The 26,910-nt window shown below is 41.9% G+C and overlaps 2 protein-coding genes across 2 annotated transcripts in view; both read left to right on the plus strand.

Moving 5' to 3' along the window:
- Positions 1-26,910, plus strand: part of ache (acetylcholinesterase) — a 53,426-nt gene that overhangs the window by 3,913 nt on the left and 22,603 nt on the right. The gene's annotated exons all lie outside the window — the stretch shown is intronic.
- On the plus strand, positions 1,661-2,641 carry LOC132885101 (putative nuclease HARBI1). The gene has a single exon (XM_060919421.1). It carries the CDS (start codon positions 1,661-1,663, stop codon positions 2,639-2,641), a length of 981 nt encoding a protein of 326 aa, XP_060775404.1.

Genomic DNA, 26,910 nt, shown 5'->3' on the forward strand with positions numbered 1-26,910 from the left:
TACAGTTTGTGCCAATGACAGCAGCCCCACTATTATAATCTGTATGTCTTTGAACTGTGGGGGAAACCAGAGCACCCGGAGGAAACATGAGAACATGCAGACTCCACACAGAAAGGCCTCTGTTGGCTGTGAGGTTTGAACCTGAAACCGTCTTGCTGTGAGGTGATAGCATTCACCACTGCACTGCCCAAGCAGTAAAGTTAAGCATATAGTTGAAGATTTTAATGATTTAAAACCTTAAAAAAATGGCACTTCAGTCAAGCGCACACACACACACACAGTCCATCAGTTTAAAACAGAATGATTGATTCTTCTGTTTTTGTACCTATTGGCAAGTCATTTCATACTTTCCCCTCTACAATAGCCAAGTAAATGTAACAATAAAATCTGCTGCAGTGCGCCATGAAATGCCACTGTACGGTACATTTGCTAGCAAACTAACTTGCATTTGTTAGCTACATAGCTACCAGCATGATTAGCTTAGGACTAGGTCACACAGATTATCCATGTGTTGACAATGTAGACAATAGAATACTTGCACAAACACACTTTTTAACCTTGGGTCCTGCATTTCCGGTCCATTCGCTACACTTGAATTGCAATATTTTCAATCTGAGCTACTGAAGATATGCAAGACTACTTAGAAAGTCCCTTCTAGTATGTTGAGAAGTTTTCAAACTGTGTGCTTTATCATAAATGGGGATGCCATGGCCTAATGGTTAGAGAAACAGCTTTTTATATTACAACCCCGATTCCAAAAAAGTTGGGACAAAGTACAAATTGTAAATAAAAACAGAATGCAATAATTTACAAATCTCAAAAACTGATATTGTATTCACAATAGAACATAGACAACATATAAAATGTCGAAAGTGAGACATTTTGAAATTTCATGCCAAATATTGGCTCATTTGAAATTTCATGACAGCAACACATCTCAAAGTTGGGACAGGGGCAATAAGAGGCTGAAAAAGTTAAAGGTACAAAAAAGGAACAGCTGGAGGACCAAATTGCAACTCATTAGGTCAATTGGCAATAGGTCATTAACATGACTGGGTATAAAAAGAGCATCTTGGAGTGGCAGCGGCTCTCAGAAGTAAAGATGGGAAGAGGCTCACCAATCCCCCTAAGGCCCTGTCCACACAACAACGGATTCAGGTGACTCCGATACAATAGCTTATCGTTTAGGCCTGGCGTCCACACGGCACCGGCGTTTTGGGTGCCCAAAACGCAATCTTTTTGAGAACGGGTTCCAGAGTGGAAAGATCTGGCAACGTTGCCGTTGCGAAGTCATCTGGATGAGTAGAACGGATTTGTTTACGATGACATCACAGCCACATGACCAGCCACATGACTCTCGCGCGCCTCATTCATAACAACAACAATGGCGGCCCCCATAGTAGTAGTATTTTCAGTGCTGCAGACGCTGCTAAGTTTATTCGCATTATTGAGACAAAATTTAGAGGAGTTGCAGCGACTAGGCGAGCGGCGGAGACGCTTACACGGCCACACGCGTCAGATTCTTTTAAACCCACCACGGCGTGTAACTAGACGGGCCAAAAGATGATGATTTTGGGTGAGACCGGGAAGAACCAGTAGCTGGTGGGACAACTTCGTGAATGGTGTTGTTGTGGACGCAGAGTGGAGAGAGAACTTTCGGATGTCCAGAGCTTCACTTGTGTCCCTGAGCGAAGAACTTCGTCCTCATATTGAAGGCCAAACAACCAACATGAGAGAAGCGATTGGACCGTTAAAGAAGGTCGCTTGCATGCTGTACTACGTGAGCGACGAGGGAAGGCTACGGAAGACGGCTAACTCCTTCGGCCTGTCGCGGCAGGCTGTCTCCGTCGTCGTGAGGCAGACATGCAAAGCCATTGCGCTCCACCGCAGTCCGAAATATATCAAGCTGCCCTTCACAGAACCCGAGGCAGAGGAGCTTGTGTCTGGCTTTCACCGTGTACATGGCATGCCACAGTGTTTGGGAGCGGTCGACGGGACCCACATTGAAATCAAGCAGCCATCATCCCACGCCATGGACTACATCAACAGAAAGGGTAAACATTCGTTAAATGTACAAGCAGTGTGTGACTACAAGTACAGATTTATGGATGTAGTTATAAAGTGGCCTGGCAGTACGCACGATGCGCGAGTGTTTGCTAATTCAAAGATCAGCGCCTACTTTAAAACCGGCAAGATTCCAGCATTGAAAAAGCGGATAGTGGATGATGAGGAACCCATCCCCATATTTCTCCTGGGTGACCCAGCCTATCCACTACTACCTTTCCTGATGAAGGAATATTCAAACGGTGGCTCCACGCCACAAGAGCAGTACTTTGGGTTATGTTTGTGTAGGGCACGCATGGTCATTGAGTGTGCTTTTGGTCGGCTGAAGGCCAGATTTGCATCCCTGAGAAGAGCAATGGACATAAACCTCAGTGACTTGCCCTATGTAATTTATGCCTGCTTTGCTCTCCACAACTACTGTGAAGAAAACAGTGAGACCATGGACGAACACTGTGTGGAGAGTGCTGTACAATGTGACCAGGAAGTACAGCCTTCCACACAAAGCAACAGTTACCTGACTGACTGTAATGAGACAGAGGGGAGAAGGGTCAGAAGAGGTGATTACAAAGTTCCTTGACCCTTGAACAGTTTTGTATGTACCACTGTAACTTCTGTTCACTGCTTTTTTTAATGAACCAATCACTTTTTGTATATAGAATTCTTTAGTGTGGATTTATTTAGTATACTGTGGATATTTAGTAAACTGTGCGGGTGTTGTACATGTATAGACAAGTGACTCAAACCATTTCTTGCCTGCTTTCTATTGGATAAGAATACTGTGAAATTGTTTACACATCAACCTGACTTACCTGCCAGACAGACAATTTACACCTGCTTTGATAAACAGAAAGTACAGCCTTCCACACAAAGCAACAGTTACCTGACTATAATGGAGGCAGAGGGGAAAAGAGTCAGAGGACCCTTCAACAGACTGTAATAACCACTGCATTGCATTCACTTTTGTATACTGCTTCTCTTTTAAATAAACAAGTAACTGAACCATTTCTTGAATTTCTTTTTTATTGGGTAAGACTGATTTTCAAAATGATCACACAATTTAAAAAGTTATATGAATTAAATAAAAATGCTCTAAGAAATGTTCACACAATTTAAAAAGTAATATGAATTAAATAAATTCTAAGAAATGTTCACACACAATTTAAAGTTATATGAATAAAATAATGCTTTAAGAAATGTTCACACAATTTAAAAAAGTAATATGAATTAAATAAAAATGCTTTAAGAAATGTTCACACAATAAGAAAAAGTTAAACTATGCACACTAATAAAACTACATAACAAAAAATTAAACTAGCAGGCACAGTGAGGCACTTTGTGTCCACGTCATCCTCTTGCAGCAGTGCCCTTCTGTACGAGAAACCTGGAGCAGTGTGTGTACGTTGAGCGCTGTGTGATGGGGTGGTGTGTAATGGTGTGTATGCATCTGCATGATGATGCGGTGTGTGCAGGTACGGTGGTGCTGCATGGTGCGCTGGCATGTATGGCCTATACAGGTGTGGAGCAGGGGCTTGTGGCTGTTGCTGGAGCAAAAGTGTCTAGCATTTCAAACCCATTCTTTATAGTGTTCGTGATGAGTTCAATGTTGTTCGTCCGCTCCAGGTTCTCATTGGCACGCTTCTCCGACTCCTCCATGAGCTGCAGCATTCTCCTCTTAATCTGGAGATCCTCCTGCACAGCTGCATCCATTGGGGCCTTCCTCCTCAGCCTGTCCCCTCTGTGGCTTTCTAGTTTTGCCTTAAAAAAACAAAAAGTTTATACATTTTAGAATGCATCACCAGTAGCAAACACTCCACAACACCACCATAAAGCAGTTTGTATTTTTAAGCCCTGAAGAAGGCCTGGGGTGAGGCCGAAACATGTTGGCTTTTTAAAAGTTAAAAATGAACTAGCTATACTGAGTAAAAGCTTTTTATGGAAGAAGAACAGTGCCTTGGCCATCCTTTATCCACTTGCAACACCCTAAAGCAACATGAGCATACCGAACGTTACACCGTGCCAGCTTTGAAGTAGCATAACATATAACTCACAGCAAGTAGGCCTTCAAGATTGAAATCATGAAACCATGTGCTTGCTTACCTGAAGCAAATTTCTCCGCCGGTTGACCTCTGCAGCAGACGGATTGGACACGGTGGAAGCCGAAGAAACCTCTGGCTCAACAGATGACCAGGGAGAATCAGATGTCGAGGAGGAGGAGGCCGAATCTTCCACCAATCTTTCCACCAAATCAGCACTCTCGATGCCCGATGGGATGCTGTCGGTTCCAGGCGAACCACCCCAGATCTCTTCGCATAATTCAAAGAAAACAAAAACCACACGTCCGTGGCCACTCCGACGCCCAGAGTCGACGGCATGCCGGTATTTGTTTCTAATACCCTTCAGCTTTGCAGCAATCTGGGCCTTTGAGATGCTGCTGGGGTCGTGAGGAAAGTCCTTACCGGCAGCCATTTCCCCGGTGGTGTATTGCTGCCGAAAGGCGAGCGTAATATCGCCATACTTGGCCTGGCATGTTTCCCAGTCCACATTCTCCTGATATTTTGCGGTTTTGTAATTCAGAGTCACTCGCAGGAGTAACTTCACCTCGTTATCAGTCCAAACAAGAGGGTTGGTTTTTTCCAGCGTGGTCGCAGCCATTTTCTTCTTGTTGTTGTGTAAAGGGAAGAAGAAGGGGTTTGTGCGCATGCGTCCGTGCCAAGATTTTTTTCTTGTATTTTTCTGGTGTCTTCGATGGGACCGTTACAGCGCACGTAGTGGTGTGGCATGTGTATTGCATCGTTTTCAGCAAGCGTTGCGTTGCCATATGGACCTGATATTCTACTGATCGTTGCCCATTTGGAGACGATATTTTTTTAAAATAACATCACGTTGCCGTTGTCGTGTGGATGTGGCCTAATTCTGCTCCGACAAATAGTGGAGCAATATCAGAAAGGAGTTCGACAGTGTAAAATTGCAAAGAGTTTGACCATATCATCTACAGTGCATAATATCATCAAAAGATTCAGAGAATCTGGAAGAATCTCTGTGCGTAAGGATCAAGTCCGGAAAACCATACTGGGTGCCCGTGATCTTCGGGTCCTTAGATGGCACTGCATCACATACAGATGCTTCTGTATTGGAAATCACAAAATGGGCTCAGGAATATTTCCAGAGAACATTATCTGTGAACACAATTCACCACACCATCTGCCGTTGCCAGCTAAAACTCTATAGTTCAAAGAAGAAGCCGTATCTAAACATGATTCAGAAGCCCAGACGTCTTCTCTGGGCCAAGGCTCATTTAAAATGGACTGTGGCAAAGTAGAAAACTGTTCTGTGGTCAGACGAATCAAAATTTGAAGTTCTTTATGGAAATCAGGGACCTTGTGTCATTCGGACTAAAGAGGAGAAGGACGACCCAAGTTATCATCAGCGCTTAGTTCAGAAGCCTGCATCTCTGATGGTATGGCGTTGCATTAGTGCATGTGGCATGGGCAGCTTACACATCTGGAAAGACGCCATCAATGCTGAAAGGTATATCCAGGTTCTAGAGCAACATATGCTCCCATCCAGATGACGTCTCTTTCAGGGAAGACCTTGCATTTTCCAACATGACAATGCCAAACCACATACTGCATCAATTACAGCATCATGGCTGCGTAGAAGAAGGGTCCGGGTACTGAACTGGCCAGCCTGCAGTCCAGATCTTTCACCCATAGAAAACATTTGGCGCATCATAAAACGGAAGATACAACAAAAAAAGACCTAAGACAGTTGAGCAACTAGAATCCTACATTAGACAAGAATGGGTTAACATTCCTATCCCTAAACTTGAGCAACTTGTCTCCTCAGTCCCCAGATGTTTACAGACTGTTGTAAAGAGAAAAGGGGATGTCTCACAGTGGTAAACATGGCCTTGTCCCAACTTTTTTGAGATGTGTTGTTGTCATGAAATTTAAAATCACCTAATTTTTCTCTTTAAATGATACATTTTCTCAGTTTAAACATTTGATATGCCATCTATGTTCTATTCTGAATAAAATATGTAATTTTGAAACTTCCACATCATTGCATTCCGTTTTTATTTACAATTTGTACTTTGTCCCAACTTTTTTGGAATCGGGGTTGTATATAAAAGAGAAGAGACCTTGACCATATTTTTGAGTTTATTGTATTTTGTTGTACTCCCTGGTGGAATGGAACTATGTACTTTTCATACATGAAAATCCATCACCTTTCGGCGAAATTCGCCGTTTTGAAACCAAAATGGGTGACCTACGTGAATCGTGTAGATCCGATGAGAAAAAAAATTTGGGGGGGGGGTTGATATTGATCCAAAGGGCAAGGAGGTCGCTTCGCACCCATAGACAGTTCATGCCGGTTTGCGCCTCCTCCTCCTGCTTTGATATTGACGCCATAGCGACGAGTACATCTCGCTGTGAAGGGCAAGCAGCATCATTTCGCACCTCTTCTCCTGCTGGCCAGAGCGTGCACACATCAGTCAGAGTGCAGACCAGACCTCTGGAAGCTGGATTGAGTCATCGGACTGAATTTCCTACTTTTTTCAAACTTTCCTGATCGCTATCAAAACAAACAAAACTTCCGGCTTGATTACGTCAGCATTCGAAAGAGGGCACGCGCGTCTTTTGACAATCCCTGTGTCCGAAATTGCTCACTATTGAGGTTTTTCACCCACGTGACCAAGTCATGTGATGCATCGTTGGGCTGCCATTTTGGACGTCACGGCTCGAATCAGTTTGAATGCGAGGAAGGCGACAAACGAAAAACGCAAAAGAAAAAGGAGCGAGATGCAGAAAACACCTTCACTATCCAGCAACGTAGGGCATTTACAGGGCGAGCAGAGGGAGAGGTATTTGCAAAAATTGAGGTTAGCAGGCTTAGAGAACGACGTTTACCTGCTTCCACCAGGATTGTTCACTGACATACGGAAGTACACGAAGCCCTCGTCTTTACCTGACTTCGACCCACATGATCTGTATACCTATGTCGTTAAAAACCCATCACCATACACAGGTATGGAGCACTTGCATGTGACGTCACAGCCGATCCAGATTGTGACAGACGCCATCGTGTCGGTCAAACGCCATATTCCGCCTTCTACTTCTGGTTCTACTTCTGCTTTTACTTCTACCTTTTCTTCTGGAAAACCCTACTATATACAATTCTACTACAACGGCTGCGGCTACAAGCTCTCCCTACCTGTGCACGTTTATGTTTTTTGTGTGTATTTTTGCGTGTTGTTCGTCTGTACCGGATTTCAATATCCACTACAACCGTATGGACTTACTGGACATTGGTTTCCAGCAGAAAATGACGGTTTGTAGCGATTTCCATCGCATGCACAACATTCCGGACGAGAAAAAAAAAAAAAAAACATTCCGGACGAGATGGCGAGACCAGCGGGGTCTCCGTGGATTGTTATTGGAAGCAAAGCGAAGGAGGCGGCGCCGGGAGTGGAAGCAAAAGCGAGGCTACAGGCAGAGCCGGCCTGTTGACTAAGCTCAGAAAACAGCTACTCAAACCTCCACTGCCAAGCCTCTACCTCTCCAACGCCAGATCCATGTAAACAAGACGGACTATTTGGAATTACCTTATTCTATTCTATAATCGGCTGGTCAGTGCTATACTCAATACTTAAGTGACTTACCCATCCAATGAGGATTATTTTCTTGTTTACAAGATGCCACATCTGAGTCGCTGTCAAATCCTGAATTTCTGTAAAGAAAACTGTCCAGAGATTTCTAAGCACGCAGTGCTTCACCACTGAACAGCGAGGGAAAGTTAATGAGGTAATCATACACGTCCGGGTATTCCGCTGGCAGTTCAAAATCCGGTCGTGAAAACTCCGTCCGGTAAGCCATAAGGGTCACAAATCTGTAGATCGTTTATTTTAGACATATATCTAGTTATCTGTTCATTAGAAAAATGAGCCGTGTAGTCCGTCGGTTGAAATTGATCCATTCTGTACACGAGTGCAGCAGTATTCAGCTGTCTTTTTGACCGACAAGATGGGGGTTGTGTACTTTCCGGTCACGCGACTGCAAGATCTCTATTGATCTGAAAGCGTATAAGAGTTTGGATGCCTACAAATATTTTCTGTCAGGCTGGGTAACATGCCTACATCAGTGGGTCGTCCCTGGAGCCGGTGGTCGCCATCTTATTACAGTTAAGGTTTGTTCACATTTTCATTTACTTTCGGTCCTCAGGATAAACAAAATGTTATTAAATGTCATTGAAATAACTTCTTAGTCTGTTGAGACATAGCCCGTTATAAATTTGCTGTTACCAGGCAATGACCAAGAACTGTATTATTAGGGTCGGTGTCTGTGTTGTAGCAGTGTACTAGCAGCTAGCTGTTAGCACTGGCTAATGTCAACAACATAATAGCTGGTATGTTACTGTAGCAATGTTTACGTTCAGTCATTTGGATGACTGTTAAAACCTTTCAGTCTCAAGTTTTTCCTTTACTGTATTTACTAGTTTGCTGTAATTATGATCCGGCAGCTATTTACACCGGATCCAGTGTAAATAGCTGCCGGAGCGCGCTCCGGCTTGCTCCCCCTCAAATTAAGCAGCGCGCTCCGGCTTGCTAAATTATGGATACCTTATTAGTAACAAAAAGTATTAATTTTTCAGCTGAAAAGATATATTATTAAAAGATATCAACAAGATTACCTTGGCCATAACTATGTGTAGGTTATTCTTAACAACAGCTGTAATATCACGAACCAAGCCACTAACAACATAATTGTAAGCCTGTAGCCCTTTGTAGGCCTTCAAGTCATCCGCAGTGTAGGCACTGGGTGTAAACAACAAATAGTTTACGATGTCTGGGTAGCAAACAGATGGCAGAATTGGTGTCAGATCCTCCTTATGTTTCCATTCTCCCTTGCCCCGAGTTTTATCATATGGGTCAAACCCATCAATCACAGCCAGTTTCTCCACATACCGTGCCCTTTCTGCAGCTGGTAATGTACTCACATAACCAGAATTATCAGCCATCGTGTTACTTCACTCTCACTCGTAGTTTGTTTTATATTGTGAGTATGTATGTATGTATGTATGTATGTATGTATGTACTTGAGGTCTTCCAATATGGCGCCCTAACAAAATCTCGCGGTACAGTGACGTCACGCGGTAGCCCTCTATATAGGGCACTGTATAGTGGAGACGCCATTTTGTAGTGCTGTCCGTGCTGAAAGAAATCAAATTAAATTTGATTTAATAAAAGACAGCAGCAAAGAAGAAAGTATTCAGCCTTGATTTAAAAAGAACTGAAAGCTGCAGGTACTTCCATATCTTGGCAGGCTGAGTGGTATGCTGGGGCACCTCTTGCCAGCAGACCAGGATATCCAGAGGGAACTTATGCGGTTCAGTGTTGACCTGACCATCCCCAGCTTCAAGGAGGGAGAGAGCATCGTGGAGTGGTGGGGTCATGTCTTCGACAAACCAGACAAGTACCCCTCCCTGGGTGCACTGGTTAAGTGTTGCCTCTCCATCTTTCATGGACCTAGAGTCGAGTCCTCATTTAATCTGATGAATGATGTAATTGATCAGAGGAGTGACAACATGAATGTGGAAACATTTAGTTGACGGTGTGTCTGAATCTTCCCTTCATATATCTTTATTTTCAACTAGCCAGCCAGGCTGGCTAGTGACAGGAATTACTCGACAGCTGACAAATTAAGTCACCTCGGGTGACCGGACCACTGCGAATTTTGAGCCCTGATCTATAGTCAAGGGCACTTGAGGTATAGCAGGTAAACATGAAATAAGCAGTATAAACAATAAACTAATAGCTGTGAAGGTGAGGTAGTGCAGAATAGTGCAAATTAGCGAGGTAAAGTGAAATGTGCAGTCCCTGAGTTCAGTGTGCGAATGAATGTTGTGTGTGTGTGTGTGTGTGTGTGTGTGTTGGGGGGGACTGTGAGGGTGACATGATGTCAGATGCTGAAGGGGAGCAGGGGGGTGTACGGGCAGAATCTGTGGCAGGGGGGAGGAGGGGCAGAACAGGGAGGGAGTTGAGCCTCCTGACCGCCTGGTGAAAGAAACTGTCCTGGAGCCTGCTGATTTTTGGCCCGGTAAAACCAATAAGAAACTAGTTACTTTTCAGCAGGGGTGAACTGGGGTAGTCAAGAATGGCCTGGTAATTTGTCCCTAATCAGCCCACTCTCCAGACGAAGCATTTGTCTGGGGGTCTGGGGCTTTATTCCTTGAATTTTATGCAAGTACAGTACATCATGAAATGAGCCATTACCATACATTTTCAAAACTATAAACACCTATCTAGCTCTCTTCAAGGAATCACCTTGCCTGATCCCTTGAGTACAATAAGTGTACATACAAGCCTAGTTGCTATATAGACCATGCATCTGTGATTTCAGTGTTAATAGCTCATTGATGCAAGGCTAGACACCTGGAATAAAATGATCCTGCCTATACCCAAAATCAGTGACTAGAGGGAGAAGGGCAAAAAAAAACTATACAGGCTATTTCAATAAAATTTGGACAGCAATTTCTATCTGCACCAGAAAATGCGTAAAATGACCAATACACAAACCAGTGGTGGGTTTCCCAAAAGCCTCTTAACACTAAGAGCATCTTAACTAGGAGAGTGTGTTCATTGTGCTGCTCACTCTACCATTTAACAATGATCTTTGTGCTACGATGTTTTTGGGAAACTCTGCACAGTACACAAACTCTTAAGCTTGTGACTTTTTTTGTTTGTTGTGGCAGAAATTCATTCACCTCTCTTTGCTGATACAAGATGTATGGCTTTACAGTGAAATAACAATGTTAGTATACCACTGAAACAACACTATCAGTAAAATATTTAAATGGTACTATTTAATATTGGTACATAATGTTAGGATGTTAATATACTTTTATTAGTATACTAAGCCAGCTAGTACTAGTCAGCGGTAGACTTTACCATTAGGTAAGGTAGGCAGCAGTTGTAGTAACAGGCTAATTTCACCTAGACAGTAGCTACAGCAGGTTGAGAATTACAGAGCAAACACATACAATGTCAGTAGTTTTTGTTTCATTAAATCTGGAAAACAATCTGACTTGTTAGTCTCTAAACTAATTTAAAAAAAAAACTAATTCATAATCTCCTTATTGAATACCTGTGTAACTGTCAGCTACCTCATTGGCGACCGATATAGCTAAAAAGCATGCTAGCCAAATAAGGTTGATGAGGCTTACCATGTCACTGGTGCTTTGCCTGGGCTCTGGGGGTTGTGCTGGTGTTGACTTTTTTTTTGAGGTAGCAAAAGCACCAAAGGAAAAAACTTTGCTGCACCTGCCTTGAGTGACAACCCCCCCCCCCCCCCCCCCCAATTTTTCACTTCATTTTGTTGCTTTTTTTTTTTTTAAATCCATAATACTTTTTTTAACGGATAACTGGGATTAGGTTGGCCTTTCATTCATTTCATTATGTTCTGAGGTGGCGTGTCTGACAGCGATGGGAAAGGGGGGTGGGACAGATCCACGTGGATGTTAACTGGCTACAAGGTAGGGATATGTGGAACTATTTTGTAGACCATAGCCAATCATGTTAAAAGGGCCTCACCCCACCCCTGTCTGTGCCAGTAATCGCACAACACTATGGGCCAGTTGATCAAGGTACATGGCAATAGAGTTTCAACTGCATTTGTTTGTTTGTTGTTTTGTCTCTACTTTAATGGTTTAGTGGCCACTGGGAAACTCCTAGTGGCCAATCCGCCCATGCTTTTCAAATTAAAAATTTTCATACCCTTCCTGTCCAGTGAAAACCATGTATCTCCATATTTGTTGATTTTTGAATCTGAATGCATGTGGTGATAAAGGAACACTTAGTCCTTCAGTTTATGGTTTCAGAAAATTATCCTACTTCCTAAACTAAACAAACTATTTAAAAAGTCTCTTGGATTAGGTGAAAAATACACTGTCAAAGTTGTAAACAAGGCTGAGCTCATGAAACGTTAGTTGTGTTTGTTTGTTTCTTTGTTTTGTTTGTTTAAATGAGATGTGGTTCTCACAGGACAGCGACGCTACAACCATTTGATTATCTTATAGAATATGGTGCATTGCAGTAGATTAAATTACCTAATACTTTTAAGCAAATTTTGCTGCTTCTTTTAAGTAAGGTTTTGAACACAGGACCTTTACTTGTAGTGTGGTATTGCTACTTGTATGTCAGTAAATGATCTGAATAGTTAGTCCACCACTGGCTGTACTATATTGCATCTATTAGCTTCAGGGAATAAAATGAATGAAATTTTGGTGTGGGAGTCTCTTGAGACCTTACCAAAGTCCATCATGGGTGCTCCCAAGCCACCACCCCGCGTTGCTGAGAAGGAAAACTTGCATCATCTAATCCCTCAAGTGCTGGAGTGGTATTAGAGGTCTGCGCGGGTCGGATTTTTCAGTCCTGCTCCCGCCCGCATTATGCAGACCCACTCGCGCCCGCAAAGAATTATGATTTTCAGTCCCGCTCCCGCCCGCAAATCCCGCATGATGCAGACGTTCGCATTATTTCTCAGGAAAATTCTTGTCTTGAGACAGCGTGATGGTGCCCCGCCCCCTACTTTGAGTGGATTTGAGCATAAATATCTACAGCTCATGGTTGTTATTGTTTACCTTGTTTCTGAATTCAGCATGTCGTATCTCTAATAATAATAATAATTAGTGCTGTCAAACGATTAAAATATTTAATTGCAAATCACACATTTTTATCACATGAGAAACCATTGTAATTCTCTGATCAGTATAAAAAAGTGAATGGGCTTGCTTTGTACCAATGTTTTTTTGTTTTTTTTTATTGCAAAGCAGAGCTAGTAAAAGAAGTGAATTGATTTACTGCTTGCGTTAGTCTACAACTTTAATCAGAGAGACATGTTACACATTGACGGTAGGCTTGACTCAATGCTATCCCAGAAATCCTTCCTGTAATATGCAAATTTGGCTGCCTCTGATTGGACAGCCAAATTTGCATATTACAGGAAGGATTTCTGGGATAGCATTGAGTCAAGCCTACCGTCACTGTGTAACCTGTCTCTCTGATTAAAGTTGTAGACTAACGCAACAAGTAAATCAATTCACTCATGGTTCTCTTGCTAGCTGGGTGTGAACTGCGAGTCATTAGAATGATCAAAGAATTTCCCCTTAGGGTCATCAATGGCAAGTTTAAGATGCTATTTCTCACGCAATCTGACTTTCTCTGCAAATTTAGGCATCTTAATGTTTTTATTAATGCCAAATAAAATATCCAGCACAAATTATATATGATAGACATAAATTAATAATTTATAAATTTTATTTCAAGCACGTTTTTAGTTAGCGAGACTGCAGCTTATCACCGCTCCCACCCGCGCCGCATATGTGCACTCCCACGCGCGCGCGCGCATATGTGCACTTCCGGTCCCGCCCGCGCCCGCAATGAGCTTTCAAAATTTGTCCCGCGCCTCACTGCTTTGCGGCGGGTCCCACGAGTCCTGCAGGACTCCCACGGGAGTGCAGGGCTCTAAGTGGTATGCCCCAATGGTGTGTACTTCACAGCACTTGTAGTACCGGAGAGTTATAACTCCGTGAAAATAAAACCGCGGCCTTCTGGTCGTACCAGAGAGGTTAAACTCCATGACAATAACACATGTGGCCTTCAAAATCATTCAGTCATCTTGCTCTGGCTTGTCACTGGATACCAGGTTTTGTAGATGAAGAGGGTGCCATGTGTGTAGTACAAGCATGTGGCATTGGCATCTAAATATACAGATATCTCCAAGTCCCATGATGATGGAGTGGTGACGTGTGCAGGCCTAACAAGCTGGAAGCACATAGTCTCAAATCTGCACGTGGTGCCGCTCGAGACCCATCTAACATTGTTGTTTTGTTGGCAGAACAGCAGCATGCCTTAGTGAGGTCTTGAGTGTCTGAGCAGCCCTCTTTAGGGAAGCACTGCTCACCCAGGAATCTGGGAAGGGTCTAGAAAAGGTGACCAAAGCAAATGCCTGTTCATCCATCAAGCTGGTCAGCAACTTGCAGCTGATGGCTGTTCACAACAGCAGGGGAAACGCGAAGAGAAAATGCATAAACAAAAGATTTAGGTTAAATGTTGGTACATGGAATGTTGGGTCACTTCTTGACCAAGAAAAGTCAAACAATCCTGAGCGATGCACTGCCATTGTAACAATACTGAGCCAACTCTTTCGCATTGACACAGCCATGCTTTCTTAGACTCTTTTGAGCGAGGAAGACCAGTTGACCTGAGTCGGGTGCTGGATGCACCTTTTGGAGGGGTAAGCCTGAAGGTGAAACGCGAGTCAGGGGAGTAGGTTTTGCAATTCATACTGTGCTAACCAACCATCTGGAACAACCTCATAGCTTTAATGAGAGAATCATGTGCTTTCGAGCTCCCTTGCCATCCAAATGCTTCATTACTGTGCTTTCTGTTTATGCTCCTACTGTTGTTAGTAGCAAGGAATCTATTATGGCTTTCTATCAAGATCTCAGAACTGTTATAAACTCTATTCCAAACGCAGATAAGAGCCTCCTCCTTGGTGAGTTCAACGCCCAAGTTGGTAGTGATCACAAGACTTGGAATGCATTAGGGAAGCATGGCCTAGGTAAGATGAACAGTAATGGTCTTCAGCTCTGCACAGAATTTGAACTCGCCATTTGCAACATTTTTTTTTTTTCCATCAGAAGGTAACTTGGATTCATCCAAGATCCAAACATGGGCACATTCTTGACTGTCATCACCCATAAACGAGACCTTCAAGATGTGTTCACTGTCCGGGTCACGAGGGGTGCTGAGTGTGGTACAGATCATCGGCTTGTTCGTGGTAAAATGAAACTTTGCATCGTGTGTAAAAAGAGACCAGAAGGGATAAAGGTCCCGAACCCTATTGATGTGTCGAGACTGAAGTATGTGACAATCTGCAAAAAGCTTTTGAGGAAGTAGAATCTGATGGAACATGGGATAAGTTTAAGTCTGAGGTCTACAACATTGGAGTTGAAGTACTTGGACTAAAGAAAAGAACCTCAGGATTGGTTTGACGAGAATGATCCCCAAATCGGTACTCTTTTGGAAGCTAAAAACAGTTTGCATATTAAACGTCTAAGTGCATCTGAACAAGATCGTGCATCTTTCAAGCAGTCTCTAAAAGATGCCAAATCATCACTCCAGCGTAAAATCCGTCAAATGGAAAAAACAATGGTGGTTAGGCATTTCGAACGATATCCAGAAAGCTTACAGTTATAAAGACTCCAAAGCTTTATCACTTGATCAGCCAGGTGTATGGTCAGCAATTGTTTCCTGTTGTACCTCTCAAATCTAAGGACGGGTCTACATTGCACAAAGATCCAGAGGGTATCATGATGCGGTGGACTGAGTACTTCACAGATTTTTTTTTAAACAATCCCTCCAATATTAATGAAGATGCCATCAGTAGTCTGCCTCAAAAGGATAATATCCATGAGATGCTGGATCACCCTTCCTTGGAAGAGATCCAAAAGACAAAGAAATTAATACAGAGAAGGCACCAGGTCTTGATAGCATTCCCATAGAGGACCTTCTCCATGGGGGTGATGAGCTTGCTGCAGAGATCTACTGTCAGATCTCTGATGTCTGGAGGAGGGTTCCTGTGCCCCAAGATGGGGTTGATCCAATACTGATTTCGTTGTTAAAAGGCAAGGGCTCAAAGTCAGTTTGTAGTGACTATTGGGGCATAAGTTTCTTTGAGGCAGTGGGTAACGTTTTTGCAAAACTTTTGTTAAATCATCTCAAAAAGTGGATTTGTCCTTTTAATCATTCCGGAGAGTCAGTGTGAATTTAGATCTGGACGCGGCACAATGGGCATGATTTTCACAGTTCGTCAGCTCCAGGAAAAATGTATCGAACAGCAGGTACCTCTTTACCAGGTTTTTGTTGATCTAACCAAAGCATTTGATGCTGTGAATAGGGCCACTCTCTGGACTATTCTAGGTAAACTCGGGTGTCCTTCTGAATTTGTTGACATGTTTAAACAGTTACATTGTGACAAAGGTCGTCTCAATTTCAATGGTTCATTATCTGAACCGATTGCTATCAACAGTGGGGTCAAACAAGGGGACATTCTTGCTCCTACACTTCACACACACCCCACCCCACCCCCATATTTTTTGCTGTAACACTTTCATATGCCTTCCAGGACTGTAACTGTTTCAGGACTTTGGGTAGAGTTTTTAATCTTAGGCGTTCCAATGCAAAATCAAAAACTTGAGGCCTTAGTCTGAGAACTTCTCTATGTAGATGACTCTGATTTTGTAGCTCATACCGAAGACCTGCAATCCATCATGAACCTGTTTTCTAGAGCTTGCTCCCATTTCAGACTCCCCATTAGTCTGGATAAAACCAAGGTAATGCGTGCACCTCCTCCTGGCCAGTCCTATATTGAACCTAACATCTTCGTCCAGGGTACAAGGCTTAAGGTAGTTGATACATTTGTCTACCTAGGTAGCTCAGTCTCTAGAGATGGTACACTTGATTCTGAAATAAGCCTAAGAATGGAAAAAGCATATAAAACCTTTGGTAAGCTTGAAAAACGTGTGTGGCCTGATAGGAGTACTCCCACCAAAACCAAGCACAGTGTGTATGATTGTGTGTTCTGACCACTCTTTTGTACTCCTCTGAAACTTGGACCATGTATTGTAGACACATCAAAGTCTTGGAATGATTCCATCAGAAATGTCTTCGTAGGATCATGAAAATCAAATGGCAGTCTCTTATGCCAGATGCTGTTCTGCAACGTGCTGACACATCTAGTATTGAAATGCTGCTGATTCATAATTAAATGCGATGGGCAGGGCACCTTACTAAGTTGGATGATGTAAGATTGCTGAAGCAGATCTTTTATGGTGAGTTAAGAAGTGGAAAAAGACCTCCACACAAGCCTAGAAAGCGATTTAAGGACATTATCAAAGATAACCTCAAAGCTCTTGATATTGCTGTTGAGAATGGGGAAAGTCTTTCAGTGAACCGTTTGGTTTAGAGGAAGTTGGTCTAAGATGAATATAAAGCATTTGAGAAAGGTAGGATTGAGCACTGCAACTTGAAATGTGCCTTGAGGAAGCAGGATACAAGCAGGGACGGACTGGGACCAAAAAACGGCCCTGGACTTTCCCCTCAAATACTGTAGGCCCACTATAGTATACTATACTATAGTGCTATAGTAAAGTGCTATAGTGGTATATTGTCTGTCATAACAAAACCCACACAGATGAACTATTTATGATTGTTTATTCAAGAACTCAAGAACACCTAATATTCAAGAACGACTAAACATCACTTGCATCTCCTAAACAAAAATGAACATAGACATTCTTTTATACTGCTATTTTACAGTCACTTCTATGCTTGCATTTTAAAGAGAAAAAAAATCTATCACTGATATTTGTAACTGACTTTGCCGACAATAATTACACTGAGCAGTCATTCTGAATGTTGGCTATTAAAGGTTGGTACAATTAGTGCTGTGGGAGAAGTTTCCTCAGAAGGTCACTGTTTTCTGCCACTCTGTCAATGATAGTCACTATCCAGGGACATGAGGATGTCTTTTTCAGTAGCCATTAACATGAAGGCCTCAAGGTATTATTTGGAATGACAGCCTTTAAACCTGTACTTATACCTCAAAATTATATTTTTAAAAACCAGCCAAAACTTTGGATAAACATAGCATTTGATACCTAGGCTACAGACAAGAAGAATAAAACAGATTTGGAGTTTTTTCCTAAATCCCAATTACATTTTTAGCCTTTTAGGTCTATTCTGTGTAAGAATTAGCCTGCTTGACACATTTTATAGTTTTAATATTATGCTGATTTTTTTTTTGGTAGGTAAGCCTGACAAACAGATCTAAAATTAGGCTATTAACAAATTGCATAATGCAATGCTGCTGTGATTGGTTGAATGGTATCATAACTAATCATCCTTCAAACAACATTTGTAGCCTATTCCACGGACATTCCACCACGCACCACGAAAGAGAAGACAAATAGTGCCAAAATGGAAAACACTTCTCCCCCTCAAACTTTTGGTTAATAATAGGCTAGAGCTTTGGTTCTCTTGAACGTAAAGAGCCAAATTATGCAGAGGTGAACATATGAAATCGCGGCCATTTGTGCTTGCCTATCTATTTATAATTGGCTTGCTTGGTAGTTACATGTTTGTTTTGACAACAATAAACCACATATTTCTCATCACACCGCAAATCCAGTCAGTAGAAGATTGGCCTACTATGAGAGGGGTCTATGAGTGGCCTTTACGTAACCTGTTTTATGCTATGGTTTTATGTCGTTGTCACTTACCAGTACCTCCTCCGGTGAAATTCCCTCAGCTGCCTGCCCCTCATCATGACTATCATCATCAGCATGTGGTTGGTCAAGTTGGATGTCCACCTGGTTCTCAGTCTCGCTCGGTGATAATGTAACATGAACGTTACTGCTGCTGCTTGCAGTTTCACTGCTGCCAAAAAGCTCTGTGAGCTTTCTACATTTTGAAGCATCTTCAAGTGACTTCACTTTCTTTTGTTTTAACTTTTCCCATCCACCTTTCTCCTTACATTTTCTGCTTGCCATCTTTCTGTTGACAGACACTAACGTTACTCCTCTTTGTTGGCTTTTAGGCCTTTGGAATAATGATTGACGGATAAATTATTGTTAGCGCCACCTGTTAGTTGATAGACTGAAAATTTTGGTTATTGAACAGGGCCGACGGCCATGGGCTGACGGCCGACGGCCATGGGCTGACGGCCGTAGACCGGACAGTCATTCTGGACTTTTCTAGAACGCACAGATTACCAGTCCGCCCCTGGATACAAGTGCAATCCCTGAAGCTTTTCAGTCTGATCACCTCTGCAGTATCTGTGGTAGAGTTTCTGTCAAAAGCTGGATCAGCCAGTCATTTAAGAGCTCACGCTGGTAATCAGTCCCAAGCTGACTATCCGGAAACTCAACCTCCACCTGCTGTGTATAGCTGTCAGACTTGTAACAAAATCTGCAAGTCTGCAGCTGGACTGAAGTCGCATGAGGACTCCTAAAGGCACCGTGAATGTTGTCATCTCTGCAACAAGGTGTGCAAGAGTGAAGCTGGTCTTGAGTCACTTGCATGCTCATGGAAGATCAAGAGCATCTACAACTTGAAAAGATGGCTGCCTTCTGACAAGAAGTGGCAATCATTTTATTTATTTATTTATTTATTTATTTGTTTGTTGGCTTAATTTTCATAGTGATCAATTCCAGGTGAGAGGAAATTCAGTTTGAGTCATTCTCATAAGGTTCAAAAGTGAATTCCTGGAAAGTAAACCAAGTAAAGCTAACTTCAATAATTTGTTCATACAGTGGTGCTTGAAAGTTTGTGAACCCTTTAGAATTTATATTTCTGCATAAATATGACCTAAAACGTCATCAGATTTTCACATAAGTCCTATAAGTAGATAAAGAGAACCCAGTTAAACAAATGAGACAAAAATATTATACTTGGTCATTTATTTACTGAGGAAAATGATCCAATATTACATATCTGTGAGTGGCAAAAGTATGTGAACCTTTGCTTTCAGTATCTGGTGTGACCCCCTTGTGCAGCAATAACTGCAACTAAACATTTGCGGTAACTGTTGATCAGTCCTGCACACCGGCTTGGAGGAATTTTAGCCCGTTCCTCCATACAGAACAGCTTCAACTCTGGGATGTTGGTGGGTTTCCTCACATGAACTGCTCACTTCAGTTCCTTCCACAACATTTCCATTGGATTAAGGTCAGGACTTTGACTTGGCCATTCCGAAACATTAACTTTATTCTTCTTTAACCATTCTTTGGTAGAACGACTTGTGTGCTTAGGGTCGTTGTCTTGCTGCATGACCCACATTCTCTTGAGATTCAGTTCATGGACAGATGTCCTGACATTTTCCTTTAGAATTCACTGGTATAATTCAGAATTCATCGTTCCAATAACGATGGCAAGCCGTCCTGGCCCAGATGCAGCAAAACAGGCCCAAACCATGATACTACCACCACCATGTTTCACAGATGTAATAAGGTTCTTATGCTGGAATGCAGTGTTTTCCTTTCTCCAAACATAACGCTTCTCATTTAAACCAAAAAGTTCTATTTTGTTCTCATCGGTCCACAAAACATTTTTCTAACAGCCTTCTGGCTTGTCCACATGATCTTTAACAAACTGCAGATGAGCAGCAATGTTCTTTTTAGAGAGCATTGGCTTTCTCCTTGCAACCCTGCCATGCACACCATTTGTTGTTCAGTGTTCTCCTGATGGTGGACTCATGAACATTAGTCAATGTGAGAGAGGCCTTCAGTTGCTTAGAAGTTACCCTGTGGTCCTTTGTGACCTCGCCGACTATTACACACCTTGCTCTTGGAGTGATCTTTGTTGGTCGACCACTCCTGGGGAGGGTAACAATGGTCTTGAATTTCCTCCATTTGTACACAATCTGTCTGACTGTGGATTGGTGGAGTCCAAACTCTTTAGAGATGGTTTTGTAACCTTTTCCAGCCTGATGAGCATCAACAACGCTTTTTCTGAGGTCCTCAGAAATCTCCTTTGTTCGTGCCATGATACACTTCCACAAACACGTGTTGTGAAGATCAGACTTTGATAGATCCCTATTCTTTAAATAAAACAGGGTGCCCACTCACACCTGATTGTCATCCCATTGATTGAAAACACCTGACTCTAATTTCACCTTCAAATTAACTGCTAATCCTAGAGGTTCACATACTTTTGCCACTCACAGATATGTAATATTGGATCATTTTCCTCAATAAATAAATGACCAAGTATAATATTTTTGTCTCATTTGTTTAACTGGGTTCTCTTTATCTACTTTAAGGACTTGTGTGAAAATCTGATGATGTTTTAGGGCATATTTATGCAGAAATATAGAAAATTCTAAAGGGTTCACAAACTTTCAAGCACCACTGTACATTTTGACACATTTGTTGGGGGAAGATGTATTGTGTTGGCTATTTATCTGCTCAAGATAATGATTTGTACCATCACTTTTTTTTTAAAGGGTTTACAAGAAACAAATTAACAATGTTTTATTGAGAAATATTGTGAAAAAAAATTGGTAAATGGGCAAATTTAATCATAATGCAGCAACAGGGCAGAAGCATGTGGGCCTAAATTCCGATGCAATGAAGGTGCATAACGGACTGAAAATGCAGCTATGTGCCCTAATGAAACTGGTTTCTCCTTACCTACTTAATATAACTGGTAACTAACAGAATTTGGTTGCATGTAACATTTTGATTCAATTTGTTATACGGATCATAATTTATATTACTTCTACTGCTGAAGCTCCATGATGCATTTTGGATGTGCTGTCTGTCAGCAAAGTCCATGCTCCCTCATGCTGTCAGCAGATCCTCCTGTGGCTTGATTTTCAAACTTGTGTAAAATTAGTTATGCTTTCATTTTCAGAGACCAAATAGTTTATTTTTGTTGTTGTTGTTGTTGTGTTTTTTGTTTTTTGTTTTTTTAAATAAAGAATACTGGATGGGCTTCCTGTGGGGACGATGACCTGTATGCAGAAATTCTTATTTTAATGTCTAGGCCTACAAACAAATAATAGTTTCAGGTTGGGCTAATGACAAACAAAAGGAATTTACCTGAGGTGGAAAGTGCTAACTAACAAAGGAAAATGCACACTATTTTAATGCTTGGACGAAAAATGAGTAAAAACATGTCAAAAGTAAATGGAAACCACTCCTAAAACTGTTTATAATTTACATACTAATTTTTCACAAGTATACAAAAGTCACAAGTACAGATGTTTATGCTTTATCATGAAGAACAACTTTATTCATCACATCAGTGGCGATCCTAGAGTGATTTACTCCCCGGGCGAAACCCCCTGCTGCCCCCCCGCCCGCCGCCCGTCTTTTTTTTTTTTTTTTTTTTTTTTTTTTTTTCCGCGCCCACGCTCGTGCCGCCCCCCGCGTTGGGCTCTGTATTAGCCAACAGAATGTTAACAGCTTTACATGGTCGTTTAAACATTTCTCGTCGTGTGTTGTACGTCGCGGACACGGCCCGTTATAAATTTGCTGTTACCAGAATGGCAATGATCAAGTCATAATGTATTACTTAAGACTCTGTGTAATGTCATAGTAGTGTAGTACTATGGTAGTAAAGTCTTTTTGATGACTAGTACAACGTTCCGCTGGCGGGATTGTGCATATTATGGGGCTACGACAAGTTAGGCAGGCACACACACACACACACACACACACACACACACACTGATGACGTCACCTGCGCAACTTTGGTATAGAGGGTTACCGCATGACGTCACCGCGCCGCGAGATTTTGTTAAGCGCCATATTGGAAGACCAAGTACACATCTATGCAAGTACATACATTCATAAAACAAACTACACCTGAAATGTAGCCAGGGCCGGTTCTGCCCTAATCTGGACCCGGGTGCAACATCGCGCAACCCCCCCCAAAAAAAAAAAAAACACCAGTCTAAATCAGGACAACCATCACATAACTATAAACATTTTATATCAACTATTTTAACTAAATGGGCTATAATCAATAAGCCTGCAGGCAGCCACGGCGGGCTGCCTCAGAAAAGTAACCATTCAATGACAACTGAAAGCCTGCAGCCACGGCGGGCTGCCTTAAAAAGTAACCATTTGTCCTACCTTAACTCGTTTTGCATTTTCTGCCTCCTTTTTTGTATTTTCGACCCTCCGTTTATTTTCTTTCCTTTTCTGAAAACCCGATTTGTGTCCAGACATTTTGTTCTGCTACCAACGAACTAACTCGTCAGGTCTCGTCTCTCGAGACCGCGATGATTCCCGTGGGAAGGGCAACAATTTATACATTTTTACAAACAACCAATAAACAGCCAATAGGGAGGTTGCAACGTTCAGGCTCTCCTTTGCTCACAGACACTCAGTAATGCACTTATTCTTTGTCTCCTGGCAGAAAGCTCCTTGGTTTGCTTGTGTCTCAATCACAGCTGGTATTCTGTAGAAAGACTTCTTTTCACCTTTCCCATCAGCTTTGTTGGAACACCCTAACCCAGCACAAAAGTTTACCATTGTAGGTTTATGATGAATCAAGTGCCTCGTGGGTTTAAATTCCGCACGCTGCCGTTATTTCCCCCAATCACGAGTTTGTTGGTCTTCCAATATGGCGCAGGGTTTGTTTACTTCCGGTTTCCGGTGACGTCAGTGAAAAGGGTCTATTGGGCTTCCCCATCCAAAATGTTACACACACACACACACACACACACACACACACACACGCGCGCGCCCGTCTTGTTTTTTTTTTTTTCGGGTTTTTTTTGGGGGGGACCTTTTTTTTTTTTTTTTTTTTTTTTTTTCGCGCCCGCGCTCGTGCCCCCCCCCACGATGCTGCCCTGGGCGGCTGCCCGGTCGGCCCGCCCCCAGGACCGCCCCTGCATCACATGCTTGTGAAATTCCTCTCTGCATTTAATCCATCTGAAGCGGTGAACATGTGCACACGTGAGCAATGAGCACGCGCACACACACACACATACCCAGAGGAGTGGGCAGCCATGCTAACAGCACCCGGGGAGTGGTTGGGAGTTAGGTGCCTCGCTCAAGGGCACCTCAGCCCAAGGCTGTCCCATATTAATCACTTCTGAGTGGTCCCATATTAACCAGAAATTTATTTTAATGTCTAGGCTTACAATTCACTGTCTTATGTCAGGTCATTGTCTTATGTTGCAGTCCTATCAGTGCCTAAACTGGGTTTCCTTTAGCAAACAGACTGACAGTACACTGTAACAAATTTCTGTTAAGTTACAGTAAACTACTGGCAGCTACAGTTGCCAGCTTGAAACTGTTATTCTACAGTGTACCTACTGTGATCTACAACAGTTTATTACTGTAAAAATATTACAGTACTGTGCTGTATGGAAAATAAACATTACAGTATTATACTGTCAACTTTTTGGTTGTTATTATACTGTTATTTTACAGTTCCTACAGTATTCTCCATTAACAACTTATTACTGTAAAACTATGTTAATGTGGAATGTGATCTTCACAGTGATATAAATTAATGATTTTAAAGGTTGTACATTTTTAAAAATGAAAACCCCTGAAATAATAATAATAATAGAAAATAGCTACCACAGAAATGGCTCAGACAAGAGATGGCCTTACAAAATTAGGCATTTATTAAAATTTGTATTTTCCTCCCCGGGTCAAAATTGACCAAGTCTGGTTTGACTGTTTGCAAAGCATAGAGTACAAATTATCAGCCAGTTCAACTTCATTTAACTTTACTGCTAGTTTTTTTTTCCTTCCTCTTCTCCCTTCACCCAAAGACAACAGTTGGGTTAAAGTCACTGCATCAATTGCGTAGCAGCTAAGAAAACTAAGTAAAAGCTAACTTAATTACACATATTCTATTAACAATAACAATGAAACATTATCAAAGAGGCTCTCAACAATGGTGGGTCCAAAAATGAACCTGGACATCTGAGACAGATGGACTGAACTATACTGGCTAAATAAAGCCCCACTCAAAGTCCATCAAATTTTTTTAGTCGAGTGGCCACATGGGGATTCACTGTTTTGTTACTTTTTTGTGGAAAAGCTTTCCCGTCTTCTTTGACACCACCTTCCCCTGGCTGGTCTTTCTTCCCCTCTCAGGATTAATCCCAATGAGGTGCCTAAAATGTAATAATAGAGAAAGTATATCAGATATTAGGTGTGGTAAGTACAACCCCAATTCCAAAAAAGTTGGGACAAAGTACAAATTGTAAATAAAAACAGAATGCAATAATTTACAAATTTCAAAAACTGATATTGTATTCACAATAGAACATAGACAACATATCAAATGTCGAAAGTGAGACATTTTGAAATTTCATGCCAAATATTGGCTCATTTGAAATTTCATGACAGCAACACCTCTCAAAAAAGTTGGGACAGGGGCAATAAGAGGCTAGAAAAGTTAAAGGCACAAAAAAGGAACAGCTGGAGGACCAAATTGCAACTCATTAGGTCAATTGGCAATAGGTCATTAACATGACTGGGTATAAAAAGAGCATCTTGGAGTGGCAGCGGCTGTCAGAAGTAAAGATGGGAAGAGGATCACCAATCCCCCTAATTCTGCGCCGACAAATAGTGGAGCAATATCAGAAAGAAGTTCGACAGTGTAAAATTGCAAAGAGTTTGAACATATAATTATCTACAGTGCATAATATCATCAAAAGATTCAGAGAATCTGAAAGAATCTCTGTGCGTAAGGGTCAAGGCCGGAAAACCATACTGGGTGCCCGTGATCTTCGGGCCCTTAGACACCACTGCATCACATACAGGCATGCTTCTGTATTGGAAATCACAAAATGGGCTCAGGAATATTTCCAGAGAACATTATCTGTGAACACAATTCACCGTGCCATCCACTGTTGCCAGCTAAAACTCTATAGTTCAAAGAAGAAGCTGTATCTAAACATGATTCAAAAGCCCAGACGTCTTCTCTGGGCCAAGGCTCATTTAAAATGGACTGTGGCAAAGTGGAAAACTGTTCTGTGGTCAGACGAATCAAAATTTGAAGTTCTTTATGGAAATCAGGGACGTCGTGTCATTCGGACTAAAGAGGAGAAGGATGACCCAAGTTGTTATCAGCGCTCAGTTCAGAAGCCTGCATCTCTGATGGTATGGGGTTGCATTAGTGCGTGTAGCATGGGCAGCTTACACATCTGGAAAGACACCATCAATGCTGAAAGGTATATCCAGGTTCTAGAGCAATATATGCTCCCATCCAGACGACGTCTCTTTCAGGGAAGACCTTGCATTTTCCAACATGACAATGCCAAACCACATACTGCATCAATTACGGCATCATGGCTGCGTAGAAGAAGGGTCCGGGTACTGAACTGGCCAGCCTGCAGTTCAGATCTTTCACCCATAGAAAACATTTGGCGCATCATAAAACGGAAGATACGACAAAAAAGACCTAAGACAGTTGAGCAACTAGAATCCTACATTAGACAAGAATGGGTTAACATTCCTATCCCTAAACTTGAGCAACTTGTCTCCTCAGTCCCCAGATGTTTACAGACTGTTGTAAAGAGAAAAGGGGATGTCTCACAGTGATAAACATGGCCTTGTCCCAATTTTTTTTAGATGTGTTGTTGTCATGAAATTTAAAATCACCTAATTTTTCTCTTTAAATGATACATTTTCTCAGTTTAAACATTTGATGTGTCATCTATTGTATGTTCTATTCTGAATAAAATATGTAATTTTGAAACTTCATCATTTGCATTCCGTTTTTATTTACAATTTATACTTTGTCCCAACTTTTTTGGAATCCGGGTTGTAAAGATAGTTTTCCATATTAAATGCAAATTATCACATTAATTGAATAAAAAATTAAGATGTCTTTTTATGATAATTACCCCTGTGTCTCATAATTATGAGAGAATTATCTCATTTTGATAAACTATTTATGAGAAACAAAACATTCATGATTCAGGATTACAACAGATCGGCTGTTGCCATTATTACAGTATCTATTAAACTTTGATTTGAGGGCAGCGTTAGGAAACATTTGTTATCTTTGGGGAAATTTTATCTTTGGCAAAGTTCAACATACAGATACTTTTTGAAGACTGTATTTCAGGCTCCTCAACCATGGGGTCTATTGTCAACTTAAGAAGAGCAGTTAGAGAAGGACACATTGCTCAATGAGAGCACCACACATACCCCTTTTCCACCAAATCAGTTCCAGGGCTGGTTCGGAGCCAGTGCTGGTTCACAACTCGTTCAACTTGTGAGCCAGCTGAGAACCAGTTTGCTTTT

This window comes from Neoarius graeffei, chromosome 1 (assembly GCF_027579695.1).
Source record: "Neoarius graeffei isolate fNeoGra1 chromosome 1, fNeoGra1.pri, whole genome shotgun sequence".
NCBI lineage: Eukaryota > Metazoa > Chordata > Actinopteri > Siluriformes > Ariidae > Neoarius > Neoarius graeffei.

Excerpts from the sequence above, each read along its gene's own strand:
- LOC132885101 (XM_060919421.1), top strand. The coding sequence starts at position 1,661 with ATGTCCAGAGCTTCACTTGTGTCCCTGAGCGAAGAACTTCGTCCTCAT.